Source organism: Geotrypetes seraphini, chromosome 17 (assembly GCF_902459505.1).
Source record: "Geotrypetes seraphini chromosome 17, aGeoSer1.1, whole genome shotgun sequence".
NCBI classification, from domain to species: Eukaryota; Metazoa; Chordata; class Amphibia; order Gymnophiona; family Dermophiidae; genus Geotrypetes; species Geotrypetes seraphini.
In genome coordinates, this window is record NC_047100.1 from 430,789 (window position 1) to 445,524 (window position 14,736).

At 42.5% G+C, this 14,736-nt stretch overlaps 1 protein-coding gene across 1 annotated transcript in view; it reads left to right on the plus strand.

The window, feature by feature from the left end:
- Positions 1–13,600, plus strand: part of LOC117351095 (contactin-4-like) — a 187,888-nt gene extending 174,288 nt beyond the window's left edge. The window contains exons 16-23 of the mRNA XM_033925860.1: positions 167–316; positions 4,526–4,596; positions 4,928–5,162; positions 7,276–7,391; positions 7,474–7,660; positions 9,326–9,438; positions 12,959–13,124; positions 13,265–13,600. Of these exons, the coding sequence (XP_033781751.1) occupies positions 167–316; positions 4,526–4,596; positions 4,928–5,162; positions 7,276–7,391; positions 7,474–7,660; positions 9,326–9,438; positions 12,959–13,124; positions 13,265–13,365 (1,139 nt within the window). The 3' untranslated portion in view covers positions 13,366–13,600. The remainder of the gene's footprint in view (positions 1–166; positions 317–4,525; positions 4,597–4,927; positions 5,163–7,275; positions 7,392–7,473; positions 7,661–9,325; positions 9,439–12,958; positions 13,125–13,264) is intronic.
- Positions 13,601–14,736: the final 1,136 nt, after the last annotated feature.

Genomic DNA, 14,736 nt, shown 5'->3' on the forward strand with positions numbered 1-14,736 from the left:
TGTTTAGGAAGGTACCCTCCTATATCATTTGTTTTACTTAGATTCCATCTTCTTGCTAAATAGGGATCATCTGTGTTTATCCCATGCTTTACACATGGAGAAAGCTATAAAATTAGCCCATAAAGATGTGTGTGTGATACGACGAAGTGATGCAGATATCTCTTAGTTCCAGAGATCATTGATGGACGATCTTTCACTGCAACAGTGGTGGGGTTAAACCCATGGGTTGAATATGAGTTTCGAGTAGTTGCTGCTAATATGATCGGAATAGGAGAGCCAAGCAGACCATCAGACAAGAGACGAACAGAAGAGGCGCGTGAGTATGGTTAATAGGAGAGCAAAGTTGATTAGAGATAAAAGGTTTTCTTATATCTTGTCTTTTATTTGTAATGATTTGCACAATAATGTAGGGTTATGTATTGCAAAATTTCTGTATCTGAAGTGCGCACTGTAAGATGTGTGTCTGTGTGTAATGGCATGTAGCATGAGAGGTACGTGTGTGTGCGCACATGCATGTTTGATGGCAAGCGGCACTGAGAGTGCATTGTTTGGGGAGATGGGATTTTGGATTTAGCTCCTACCTTATTTAACAAGTTACACTGAGGTGTGCCAGGTAATTTCCTGTCCCAAATGCACTTACAATCTAAGGGGGAAGTCTGTAACTTGGCACATCATTTAGGTATTCTGATGAAGAGACAGGTTTTGAGGGGTGGGGCAATATGTGTGATGGTGAAGCATTAGCAGGGGCAGTTTCATGGTGTGAGGCAGTTGTAGGATCTCTTGGGGGGGGGGGGGTCGGGTGGTAGAGTAGTTGCAGGAGTATTTTTTGAGCTGGGGCAAATTATAGAGTAGTGGGGATGGGGTCATCTTTGGAGTGGGTCAGTTATAGGGGCTATATTTTAGATATGGTTGGTATGACAGTTACAGGGATTGGTGTCACGTTTGGGGTAGTAAAATAAAGCTGTTGTGAGCAGGGGCACTGAAATGCATTTTTGTTATGAGGGCTCAAGCTCTGCTCCAAGTTCTCCTACCTACCATCCAATAGTACCCACTTCCCCCACGTTTCCCAGTGGAGTTAGGGAAGAGCCAATAGTTATTCAGATGCTGGCAGGAGAGCACTGCACAAAAAAAACTATACCCACTTAGCTATGCAAGGGCCAGCATCCATGTAACTTCAAGGTATCGGCCTCTACCTTCCATAATTTTCCCCTCCCAAATCCCCCAACCAGACAAGCCCCCTTCCAAACACATTTGATCCTCCTCCTGATCCCTTCAATCTGTTGCCATATCCCCCCTCCCCGAACCTGGTGGTCTAGTGGGTGATCAGGATAGGAATGAACCCCAATCGCTCTTATGCCTAGTGGTTCTGGTGGTAAAATGGCTTCCACGATCTCTAGTGGTAGCTCATATGTACTGAGGCTAGCATGCCCAACCTATTTGAAAAAGAGATTAGGTTCTTACATTGATAATATAATAATAATAATTTCTATAGTCTACTACACATATGCAGCCCTGTACATCAAAACACGGAAGAGACAGTCCAAGCTCAAAAGAGATTACAATCTAGATAAGATAGGGATGGTTGTCCATCTATGCTTGCGAGCATACTGCAGAAGGTGTCAGTCACAGCTTTTCACCTCTTCCTCCTTCTCCACGGGTCTCTGCTGCCCCCTTCAATTCCTACCAAAGTCAGGAACAGCTCCTACAGAAGAAGATCATGGTCACCACTCTTGCACACTAGCCTTTGCCAAACAGCATCTGTCCCCTGAACGGGAGCCTGCTTAGTGTTGCTTTAGAGGCCAAAACAGCTGCCCACTGCCTGATCCAGAGCATTTGATGGGTGTAAATTGAAAATGCTGAGACTTTCCCCAACTGCCTGATCCAGAGCATTTGATGGGTGTAAATTGAAAATGCTGAGACTTTCCCCATGACTGATTATAACATAGTGTGCATTCGCTACGTAGTGAATTCTAGCTAACACCAGCTATGGCAGGGACTCGGCCTCTGCCAGGTCCTAACTGCATAGCTTGGAATGACAAGAGGCTACTGCTGCAGCCTTAATCCCTAAGGCTAGGGCCTCAATCTGTCTACTGAAAACCATATCCACTCTACAGTCTTGCAGATCCTTTAAAACTATGCCACCCTCACTTGGTAGGGAAGTGGGTATGGACACCAGGGAATCCACCTTTGGCATAGAAAACATCTGCTGGAATTCCTGATCCAAGTGATACAGTTTAGCCATGGTTTTAACTACCCCCAGAGTCTCTGTGACTAGGATCCTCGTGTATGGCTGCCATGGAAAAGTGAGTTGAGCCCATACCCTGCTCAAAAGAGAACACTGGGAGGATGGGGTTTGTGGAGGGTCTATCTTCAGTTTTTGAAGGGACTCAGTAATGAGTTCAAGCAAAGCGGAAGACAGTCATTGAACGGAGGGATCCTCTCCCTGATCAACGGCCAATCCTGCCTCCTGGTCCTCTAGATGGGAGGCTGCTCCTCCCATCAGGAAAGCCTCACTTTTGGACTCTAAAGGGACTCATTCTGACCCCTCGTCCTCCAAATCCCAGTCTGATGGACCATCAAAGTCCAAATAGGCTCTGCTCTCGGGAAAGAAGTGCTCTGAGGAGGCTGCACACTGGCCTGCTTGCTAACAGACTGACTGGAGGCGTTCTGCCTTGTGCATAAGCCTGCTAGAGGAGATTCATGAACTGGGATAAAGGCCTGAGAGGGCAATTCTCCTTGCTTCTTAGACTGGAGCAAACACCTTTTCTTGGGCTGTGAAGCCACTATCCCAGGGCTCCAGAAGGTGCTTCATCCCCACCAAAAGGACCCTCTGCTTTTCTCCAACCCTGGAGGCCTGTGGAAGGGCTAAGCCAGAAGCTTCTGTCCCTCCATCCCGTGCAGCACGTGACACAAATGTGCACTTCAGCTGCTCATCAAGTGCAAATAAGGCATGATAGAGGCATTAAGGGCTGAGAACTTAGAAAAAAAAATTGGGAAATTCAAGATGGTCACGGCAGCAACATTTTAGCACCAAAGTACGGCTCCAAAACACTTTAGGGATGACCAAAAACAGGATTTTAGAGGAGGGGGGACCAAGGACTTAACTGCAGAAATAGTTAACACAGTTTTCAAAATCCCCCTGATTTTCTCCATAGGCTATCACAGCCTGTACTCACAGACCATGTGCTGGGGAAATGGTGCTGCAGCCTGCTTCAGCTCCTTTAATAATAATAATTATAATAACAGCTTATATACCGCAGTACCGTGAAGTTCTATGCGGTTTACAAAAGATTAAGCAAAGGTACAAATTGATTGACTTCAAGAGGGGTAGAAGAAAGAGAATTAATATGACAGGAAATTCATTGTTGAGGAAAAAGTGATCAATAGGACAAATTAATCGCTATTGGGGGGAGAGAGATGAGTGGATCAGTTGTCTAGATGCTTTAGGAACAGGTGTGTTTTTAGCTGGATCTGGAGGGGGTTCTCTGCCTCAAGCCACCGGTCAACTGCCTTACCAAAAGCTTTGGGTTGCCAGTCGGACTGATGCTCAACCTCCTCGGGCCGCAACCAATGCAGTAAAAAAGGAGAGAAGAGGCAAAGCTGCAGCTGGCACCGTGAGTGCCCTGGTTCTATTGATGCCTAACAGCCTGTGCTCAAGCTCCTGACCAGGTCAAGAAAGCAAGCAAGTGGTGAGGGCCCAGAACCCTAAGCTTCACAAATCTTCAGCAGGCTGGCTGTACAGGTACCTGAAGGATACACCTGCCAGCTGCATGCTAAATGTCTGCTCTTCTCCAAGTAGGCACAGCAGTCATAAGAACATAAGAACATAAGAAGTTGCCTCCACTGGGTCAGACCGAGGTCCATCTCGCCCAGCGGTCCGCTCCCGCGGCGGCCCATCAGGTCTGCGACTTGTGAAGTGGTTTCTGACCACTTCTATAACCTACCTCAAGTTCTATCTGTACCCCTCTATCCCTTTATCCTCCAGGAACCTATCCAAACCCAGTCTTTGAAGTTGTGTAAAGAACCGCCAAAAAAAAAAAAAAAAAAGAAATAACTAAAGCAGATCTGCAAAACACCTTCACACTCACCTGCAGAAGGAAAAACTGAAGAGGGCAGCAGAGACTGTAGAGAAAGAGGAGCTGAAAGACTGGATTGACATCTTTTTCTGTATGCTTGCAAGCATAGATGGACAACCCAATGGTTCAGCAAACCATCCCTATTGCACTGGAAAAGTCAGTTAGTATGGGAAATGCAAATTGAGAGGTGTGTGTGGGGGGGGGGGGATGTGCAAGCACTGTGAGGTGTGCGAGTCATTAATATGGGGTGTACATTGCAACATGTAAGGTGGCAGTGTATATGTGGACTGGCACATAGGTTTTTTGATGACTTGAGGTTTGTGGGAGGGAGAGGTTTTGTAGGCATTCAACAAAGTGTGGGAATATGACAGCACTGCGAGAAGTGTTGGGGTATGAGGGCACTGTGACACATAGGCTTATATTGTTTGTTTGCTTTGATCTTTCTACAGTTCCTGAAGTGACTCCAGCAAATGTGAGCGGTGGGGGAGGAAGTAAATCGGAGCTAGTGATCACCTGGGAGGTAAGTGCACATCACCTCTTTACTTTGGGGAATAGAAGACATTCGAGGTCTTGGGGAATAAGGCCTGCATGTAACATATGGCACCTTCTCTAGATCGCATTAAAATCAGGTGAAAGGGTAGCTTGCCGCCAATCTCACACTGATCAAAACTGTTATTGATAGAAGAGATGGGACGTTGCCGGTGTATCAACTCCTCTCCCTCATTCCATTTAACTCTTTGTTACACCTTGTCTCAACAGTAGAGGACCGATTTCAGCAGGAATCTGATATCTCCCACTCATAGGACTTAAAGCACCAAGTGTCTGACATGAGTTTTTCTGTCACATTACAGCCGGTTCCCGAGGAGTTACAGAATGGAGGGGGCTTTGGATATGTGGTGGCGTTCCGACCATATGGCACAGTCAGCTGGATGCAGACAGTGGTTGCCTCATCAGATGCCTCTCGTTATGTGTTTCGTAATGAAAGTCTGCCCCCCTTCTCTCCATATGAAGTGAAAGTGGGAGTCTACAATAATCATGGTGAAGGCTCCTTCAGCCCTGTCACCATAGTGTATTCAGCTGAAGAAGGTATATACGAGACCCTCAGATATACTCGCAAGCATCCGGCTTTCAACTTGCATGCATTCATATTATGAGGACACTCTGCATCCACATTTCACAAAGTTGCATGCAATCGGCACACATAGGGGCTGATTCTCAAACCATGCTTTCCAATTTTAGGTGCCCTACTGCTGTCTGGCACCCAATTGGATGCCCATTTTTAGAAAAAATGCTGCCAAGGAAGACGCCTGCAAGGAAGTAGTACAGTAGACTCTCAGTTAACCGGCACCCATGGGGATTGATAGATGCCGGATAAATGTGGTTTCTGGTTGCTTGAGAGTTCCTATTAAAAATAGGGCCTAATACTATACTCTATACTATGCCATACCATAAACTATTCCAGACAAACTACCGGACATGTGGTAGGCAAAGCGTGGGCGTACTCAGGTGTGGTGTGCCAAGTTTACACTTAAATTTCTGCCAGAAATTGATTTTATTTTCATTACAGTATTTCAGAGATTTTTTTTTTTACTGGTTGCTTGAGAGTTCTGGTTAACAGAGAGTCTACTGTGGTAGCAAAGGGACATAGGCACATTCTTTGCTTTATAAATACTGGTGTATATGGTTAAATCTACAGTCATCATTTAGGCCCAAGTAGTTATACTTAAAGATCTCAATCTGTATACTTTGGAGGAAAGGCGGGAGAGGGGGAGATATGATAGAGATGTAATGTAAATGCACACGAGTCGAGTCTCTTTCATTTGAAAGGAAGCTCTGGAATGAGAGGGTATAGGATGAAGTTAAGAGGTGATAGGCTCTGGAGTAATCTGAAGAAATACATTTTTACAGAAATGGTGGTAGAAAGGGTAGAGTAGGATTGGTCTTATACTGTTGTTGCTGTTAGATGCCATCGACACTTACTCGGGTCCTAGCGACTTGATGATTTGCGAATCTAAAAAGAAAGTTTGGAAAGGTCCTCCAGCGTCATCCCCATGGTTGTTTTCAACGTGTCCAGCCATCTTGTATGCAGGTCACCCTCTTCACTTGGTTCCTTCGATCTTCCCAAACGCTTCAAAGCATATAAGTGGATAAAGGCTTTATCCAGAAACTGGCTGGTTAAATACCGTCCACCCTCAGTTCATCTAAAGCAGGGGTGTCCAACCTGCGGCCTCGGTCAAGGGCGATGCACTGTTTTCCTCTGCTGCCCCCGGGTGTTTACCGTCTTGACAACTCCCTCCTCTGTCTTGCTGCAGCATTTGCGCATTTCTGTGGCCCCAGAAACATTTTTTTCGGCCAATGCTGCCCAGGGAAGCCAAAAGGTTGGACACCCCTGTATTCACATACACAACCACGTACTTGTAGCCATATTTGGGAGGATGGAGGGTGTCCGTAGCTTCAATTTTCAAGTGTGTGTGCACATCGTTACTTGCACAAAAGAAGGTGGAGTAATGCAGGGCTCTATTGATAATGCAACAACTTGCCAGTAGCACTGCCACAACATTTCTGTTGATTATTTGACGCTGGACTATGAGAAGTGGATTGCCAGAAATGTGTATTGTTTGAAGATATTGTATAAACTTTCATTTCTTTTTGTTGATGGTATAGGACTTATTGTCTGTGGTTGTTTGCTGTTTTTATGATTATGTATGTTTTATTTATGTACTCTGCCTTGGATAAAGGTGGCTTATAAATAATGGAAATAAATCCTAATCTAGAAATCAATTGCAGAGTTTGATGCAAAGTTCAGACAGGGAAAAGGACAGTTTGAGAATTTCCCTCACAATCGGATCCGTGCTACATAAAATCAGCACAAACGTTTTCATTAGGGATTGGGGCTTGTACAACAACACTCAAAGCAGTTTACATACAGATACTTCAAGTATTTTCCCTATCTGTCCCGGTGAACTCACAGTCTGTCTGATGTATCTGGGGCACTGGAGGATTAAGTGACTTGCCCAGGGTCACAGGGAGCAGCACGGGGTTTGAACCCACAACCTCAGGGTGCTGAGGCTGTAACTCTACCACTACACCACACTTTCATGGCATTAGCTGCTTGTTCCTCATTATTCTTTTTCATTTTTTAATAAAAAGTTTTCAGATGTTTCTAGCCAATGCAAGTCTATTCTTTTCCTCTTGGTAGAGCCTAATCGAAGCCCGTCCGCTGTGATGGCGAAGAGCCTCTCCGCATCTGACATTCAGGTGTCCTGGGTTGCAGCGCCAGAGATCCTGAACAAAGGCCGGGTACAGGGCTATGAGGTAGGAACAGATTCTGTCACAGCAACTGAGCTGTACATCATGTCACACAGCAGCATCTCTGAGCAAGTGTTTTGTTTCCTAGATCCGATACTGGAGATACAATGATAAGGAAGATAAAGCCAAAAAATTAAGGACAATGGGGAATCAAACCTCCACCAAAATCACAAAGTTACACAGCAACATGTTGTATCACTTGAATGTCAGGGCCTTCAACACCGCTGGGAATGGGCCCTCCAGTGCCACCGTCAACATCACTACAAAGAAACCACGTAAGTGCTTGAACCACAGGAACCCTCCTCTCTTACAGCTCTGGCATCGCCTTCTTTTCTGGGGTGAACACGATCTCTTCAGTTACCGATTGGTTACCTGGCATCACTGCCTGCCTGGTTTCCAACATGAATACATAAGAACATAAAAATAGCCATACTGAGTCTAGCCCAGCATCCTGTTTCCAACAGTGGCCAATCCAGGCCACAAAAACTGGCAGAAACCCAAATACTAGCAGGGCAACTATTTGTTGAGTGAAAAAAAAACTTTCCTCTTATTTGTTTTAAAGGTATTTCCATATAACTTCATTCTAATTTTTGAAAGACTGAAAAGTCAATTCACTTTCACCCATTCCACACCATTCAGGATTTTGTTGACCTCTATCTTATCCCCCCTCAGACATCTCTTTTCCAAGCTGAAGAGCCCTAATCTCTATTGCCTTTCCCTCTTCATTGAATCTTTTCTAAATTCCGCTATATCTTTTTTTGGAGATACGATGACCAGAACTGAATGCAAAACATGGTGAAGGTCACATATTCTAAAAGGGCTCATCCTGGGGCCAAGGACAAATGTCTTCTTCACCCCCTACCCCCCCAAAGCTTTAGAATATGACCTACAGAAATTCCTCCTTCCCCCTTCTCCAGAGTCAGAATTGTCCCAATGAACTAGTGTTATTCCCAAACAAACAAAAAAGAGAACTGCAGGGATGATATACAAAATACTAAATCTTTAATCAATAAGCACTTTATACCCAAAAATTATGGTCCAGTGATCTTTCCCGCCAAAATTCAAAATTATGCCCACTGGACCTTTCCCATCCAAATTTAAATTTGTGACCAAGAACTTTTCCTGCCTCAATTTCCTGCTGAAATCAGCTGAAACACCAGCCAATCAGGTTTCAGGAGCTAAACGGCAGATATCAACGATTAGTAGAACTAGTAAACATTCACACTTGCTTTTAAGGTTTGATTTCTAAACCATCACCAATTGGAACTCAACTCGGTTAACAATAAGAAAAATAATACAAGAGAATAGAAGAAAAGATTGAAGACTAGTTTCCAAAGAACAAGATTGTCTTTAAAGATCCGTTAATTTAAAAGAGAAAGAGTGACTACATTTTCTAAAAAATTGAAATCTACCCTTAAGAGAAGGAAGAGAGCGTTTCAGTTTTTGAGAGCTTCTTGCAAGATGAACAAGAGTAATGAAAATACCACATAGGATCTTAAATGCAATGCAAAGGCACTTGAATTGAATGCTAAGATGAACTGGAAGCCAAGATCATTCTTTGCGTAATGGAGACCCGCACTGCAAAGGAACTTACCCTACGCTGTTTCCAGTTGTTATCCATAAGGAAGGAGTGTTTCTTTGACCTGTCGGTTGTTTCATGTTCATATTAATGTTTGTTTATTAAATGCAGTTTTTTCTTTTGTTCCTTATTCTGAACTATCAACATTTCTAGGCGGATTCCAACAAACATACATAATTTAAAACAAAACTATACATAAAACAATTACTTAATATCTTCAAAACACTTACCTCTCTAAACAAAAAAACTGTTTCGTCACTCCTTAAAATGACTTTACTCTATATCCATTGTAATCACTTCATTCTGTTGTAATTGCTGCAAATGTAAAAGAACCTCTATCTGTCTCTTCCTCTATCTGTAGCTCCAAGTCAACCCCCTGGAAACATTATCTGGAATTCATCTGATTCTAAAATCATCTTGAACTGGGATCAGGTTAAAGCACTGGAAAATGAGTCAGAAGTGAAAGGTTACAAAGTAAGTTAAGTCCTTGGAACTTCGTCAAATACAATGCCATGAGAAAGTTAAAAAATATCTAAAGGCATGGTTCTGTATCATGAGTTTTCAGGAACACATCTAAAGAAAACAGATTTTTAGACTTGCACAGGGTGTTTTCATAAAGGATTAGAGGAAATATATGTAAATTATAGACAGTGAGGCAATAACTCAAGTAGTATAAAGTACTTTTATGAACCACAGGAAGGAATGCAAATTCTCGCTGTCTATTTGAAATAATTCACATGCACTTCAAAAAACAAGAAGGGCATAATGCTGTCTCTCTTAAGATACAGTATTTCTCTCCCCCACCCCCAACATGCTTTTTGTTCCAGACTGCAAAGATGGCCTCATGTAGGACACGCTACAGCATTCCGTGTTTGTTTTGCTGCGTGTACACCCTAACCATTTGGGGGGAGGAAAGTATCCAAGGGCGGAGAATGGGCTTTCCTGCACATTACGATATTCAATTAATGCATATGCTCTTATGACCTATACAATAGGTGGCAGTAGGCAATATCATTATTGGAAAAAATAGAAAATCAGGGGTTTTATAGCCAGAGTAAAAGTGGCCTTAGCATGGTAAGGTTTAGCCCCCCCAAATGTAAGGTTTTGGAGGGGCAATGTTGAAGCGGCCTTACAATCCGCTTCAATAATCACAGCCAGAAGTGATTACATAAAGAATATAATGTAGAAATAGGCTTAATATTACAGAAAGGCAATCTTTGGAAAGATACATAACCTTTACAAATAGAGTGGATTCTGTGCTCTTGTGAATGAGAGAGAAAAAGCTTCCTGAAGAGAGAGTGAGGTGTTGCAGAGAGGAGGCTTTTATAGGTAGAAACTATTGTATTTCCCAGTATCTTTCTGTTTAGAATTTGTAAACTGTTTGAAACAATGGCTAATTGAATTGATAACGAAGGTGTGACACTTGCAGGCATGGTAGATGGGATTAGTCCCTGGCTTAGCCTATCCTTCTTGATAAACAATCCAGTCTGGCTGGATGCTTAATGTATGTGAATTCTGTGCAGGGGCATTTAGGTTCTATCTGCATTAACATTCCAGAGTCAGATTGATATAATGTCCCATAGGCCTCTGCTGACCTTGCTTAGGCCAACCGAAAATGCTGAGGCTGACAAGCATGTGGAAAAGACCCATGTGAGGGCCTCTAAATAGAAACATAGAAGATGATGGCAGAAAAGGGCTACAGCCCATCAAGTCTGCCCATTCTGCTTACCCACCCCCTGTCTATGCCCTAATGACCCAATTTCCTTATCTTGACCCTCGTAGGGATCCCACATGGGTATCCCATTTATTCTTAAAGTCTGGCACGCTGTCTGCCTCGATCACCTGCACTGGAAGCTTGTTCCAATGATCAACCACTCTCTCTGTGAAGAAATACTTTCTGGTGTCGCCATGAAATTTTCCGCCCCTGAGTTTGAGCGGGTGTCCTCTTGTGGCCGAGGGTCCCTTGAGAAAGAAAATATCATCTTCCACTTCGACACGTCCCGTGAGGTACTTAAATGTTTCGATCATGTCTCCCCTCTCCCTACGTTCCTCGAGAGTGTAGAGCTGCAATTTGTTCAGTCTCTCTTCGTACGAGAGACCCTTGAGCCCTGAGATCATCCTGGTGGCCGTCCGCTGAACCGATTCAATTCTGCGCACATCTTTACTGTAAATGACTTTAGAAAGTTACCCTCATTACACACACGCATATACAAAAAAAGCAAGTGTTATTGGTTTGTTGGGATGATCATGAAAGTTGAGTTTTGATAATTGAACTTTGGGGGAGAGGCTTGAAAGTTAATTAAAGGCAGAAGCATGTAAAGGTTCACCTAGAGCACTCCATACATTGCACTGGTCTTGCTCATAGGACACTCCTGAGGAGAATTTAAGTCATGAGATGTGGCAATGTCCTGTTGTGGATTGGGAACAAGTTAAAAAGTGGTCAATTTCTCAATGGAGAAAATGAAATAGTGGTGTGCCCCAGAGATCTGTACTGGGGCTAATGCTTATACATGATTTACAAATAGGAACATATTTGCAGATGAAACCAAATTATTCTGTTGTTAAATCACAGGAGGATCTTCCGAGACTAGGAAAGTAGCATTGAAATAATTCTCATTTTGTTTTTAGTTATAAAACTGGTTAAGGACAAGCATGATATAGATTCTTGCTAAAGTAGGGTTAAAGAGTCCAAACACTGGTCTACACTGCAGATACTATATCAGCCTCATGCACAATCTAGAAAAATTACAATAAGAAGCAATACGTTTCTCAAATTATTTTCCAATATATAAACTTAATTTCATTGTAATATCATTTCCCTACTAACACTATACATTGACCAGTACTTGTACTTGAAAACAATCACTGCAGTTTCCTGTCTCTTAGAATGTAGCTTCTACACATTGGAAATTCTTTAGAATCTCTCAAATAGTATCCAAGCCAGAATATATATAATAATTTTACCTCCAAGCAAAATAGTCCTCATGCAAGTGAAAACCAGAACCTAAGTCACAGTTCTTGTACGGCAGCTGACTTTATGCCACACTCAGACTGACGGCTGATATTCTTAAGGAACTAATATGCCAAATTTACAGACTTAAATTATTCCTAAATTTTTGTATCAAAAGCATCTGTATGATGCATTCTATTTACCATATAAACTACAATGCAAGATCATAACTGCATTACTTGCAATTGTATTACACAAAGAGTAGCTGCCCCCCTCCAGACTACCTTACAATCCCTTGTGATCAAGCGGTGCAGTCAGGGCAGTGATCCCATGTCAGCTCTACTCTCAAAATGGCTGCTGTGACTGCAGTTGTACAAGTTGGTCACTAGAGGTCATAGCAGCTATTTTGAGAGCAGAGCCAGCATGGGCAGGAAGTGACTGGGAATCATTCCTGCTCCAACTACACCCCTAGAATGCCAGGGATTGTAAGATAGTCCTGAAAAAGGCCCCAACAGGTGGGTAAGGGGAAAGGCAATCCCTGTTTAGAGGGGAGGGGGAAGGGAGACAAACAAGATAAAGCACAAATTTTTGGCTTCCACCAAAAACATACAGTCACAGGCAGAAAAGGGACTTTGGGCCCGTTTTGGCACTGTAACTGAAACCAAAATTCACCTCCACTTTGGCTTAGGAATGAGATTCATTCTTGTGGTGGTATATACAAAACTATAAGGTTCCCTTTTGTTTAAATTTAAATTATTGAAGTTTAAATGAAGCTTGGAGTAGCCTTCAATTTTGGCAAAGAAAAATATAGGAATTCGTAATTTTGATTGGTTTGCTTCCAGCTTTTGATTTTCATGCACAAAATTAACCCATTTACAGACATTACCCCAAGTGAAAAAGGCACATACACAGCTACCCAGGCAGGGGAAACAAAAATGTTCCTTGAGAAGTCAGTGTAAATTGAAATATTTGGCACTCCAGGGATCATGGGCTCTCAGCTGAACATCTAAATGAGACTCAATCCTGCTGTGCTTTCTTCTGCAGGTTCTGTATCGAAACAGACAGAGCAGTACATCTGTAATAGAGACCAACCAGACATCCGTGGAGTTGTCTTTGCCATTTGATGAAGACTATATCATAGAGATAAAGCCAATCAGTGATGGGGGAGATGGAAGCAGCAGTGAACAACTTCGAATCCCAAAAATGTCAAGTAAGATATATCAGACTCTGAACGTGGGAAATACGGGCAAATGAGGGCTGGGACACAAAGAGGACAAAGCCTCTTTTCTCCTTTCTCTCTCCAAGTCTGTGCTCGCCTCTGTAATCCCTCTGTCTGTCTCTCTGTTTCAGATGCTTACGCGCGAGGATCCAGTGCCTCCACCTCCAACGCATGTACACTGTCAGCTATCAGCACTATAATGATCTCGCTTACAGCCAGATCAAGTTTATGACACACATGATTTTTAACAAGACTTTCAATTCTAATCTAAGCAACGTCTAGCTAGTTCTTTTGAAGATGTTGTTGGAGTACTTCTTATTACTGGAAAAATCTGATGTTTTATGCTTCTTTAGGAATGGCATTATACAGAACTTCCTCAAAATATAGCTTTGTCTGATGTTTCCCTGGGAAACTCTGCATTGCACTGAAAACATCTGTAATATGATGTTACCAAAGCAGTTTACATATGTCCTTATATGCATATTTTTTATTATATATATTGTGTTTTATAGAATTTTTTAAAGTTAACATAATGTAGATACTAATTTTTCTTCTGCTGTAAAATGCTACAGGCAGTGTCCTACAAAGGGTGAGTTTGTGTGTGTGTATATATATAATATATTATAGGATTCCTGTTCTGAATGAGCTTTCAATGAGTGAACTGGGCTTCAGGGACCCGCAAGAATGCTCCATTGATCAAACGAGTTGCTTCGGAAAGTGCCGTCTGCTGCTTCTCTGCACGTCCCCGAGATCTTTCATGGTGCACACATGCACCTTATACTCAATTTCATTGTTATTTTTGTGCCAGTATTTTGCACAGTACTTCAAGTTAAGCCCAGAGGTGGAGTATAGGTAGTTTTAAAAGTTGTACAGCAGAAGAAACCCAGCAAACCATTACCACTGTTTGCAGAATGTTATAAAGGCTGAAGAGTCGGTTTAGGCTATGATGATGACACAATGATTTTTCTACATTGATCCACAGGAAGGTGAAAAAATCCCTCTAAAATTGTTTCCAATCTCCAGCTATGAAGATCACCTATTTAGTTTTCCTCTGAAGCTGTGTAATGTCTGTTAAATGCCCCACAACTATTCCAACGGTGGAGTAAAGAAGCCCTCCCTCTGAGGCAGATGTACTATTCTTCCCCTAGCCTGAGATGATGCCCCAGTTTAGCATTAATTATTTTTATAAACCACCATTAGTAAATTTTAAGCAGTGTACAATAAAAATATACAAAATAACAAAACATAAATCTATAAAGGATAAAAACACACAAAAAAAAAACCCAACACAAGCACAATACCGATGATAAAGATCACAGCAATAAGAACAGAATAAAATTGATTTCAGCATTATAGAAACAGTGAGAGAATGCCGGGGTGAATAGCCAGGCATCAGCATGCTTGTGTGGATGTGAAATAGTCTCTAATCGTGGTGACCTACTTAGTTAATGCATCCCAAAGTTCTGGGGCACCATAGGACCTTTCACTGAAGACAATTCACTGGATGAGTCAAACAGTGTCATCAGTCTCCGTCTCTAAGGAAAAGTGCTCCATGAATCATTGTGTACAGCTGATTGCCACAGATTCGAATTGAAACTGTGTG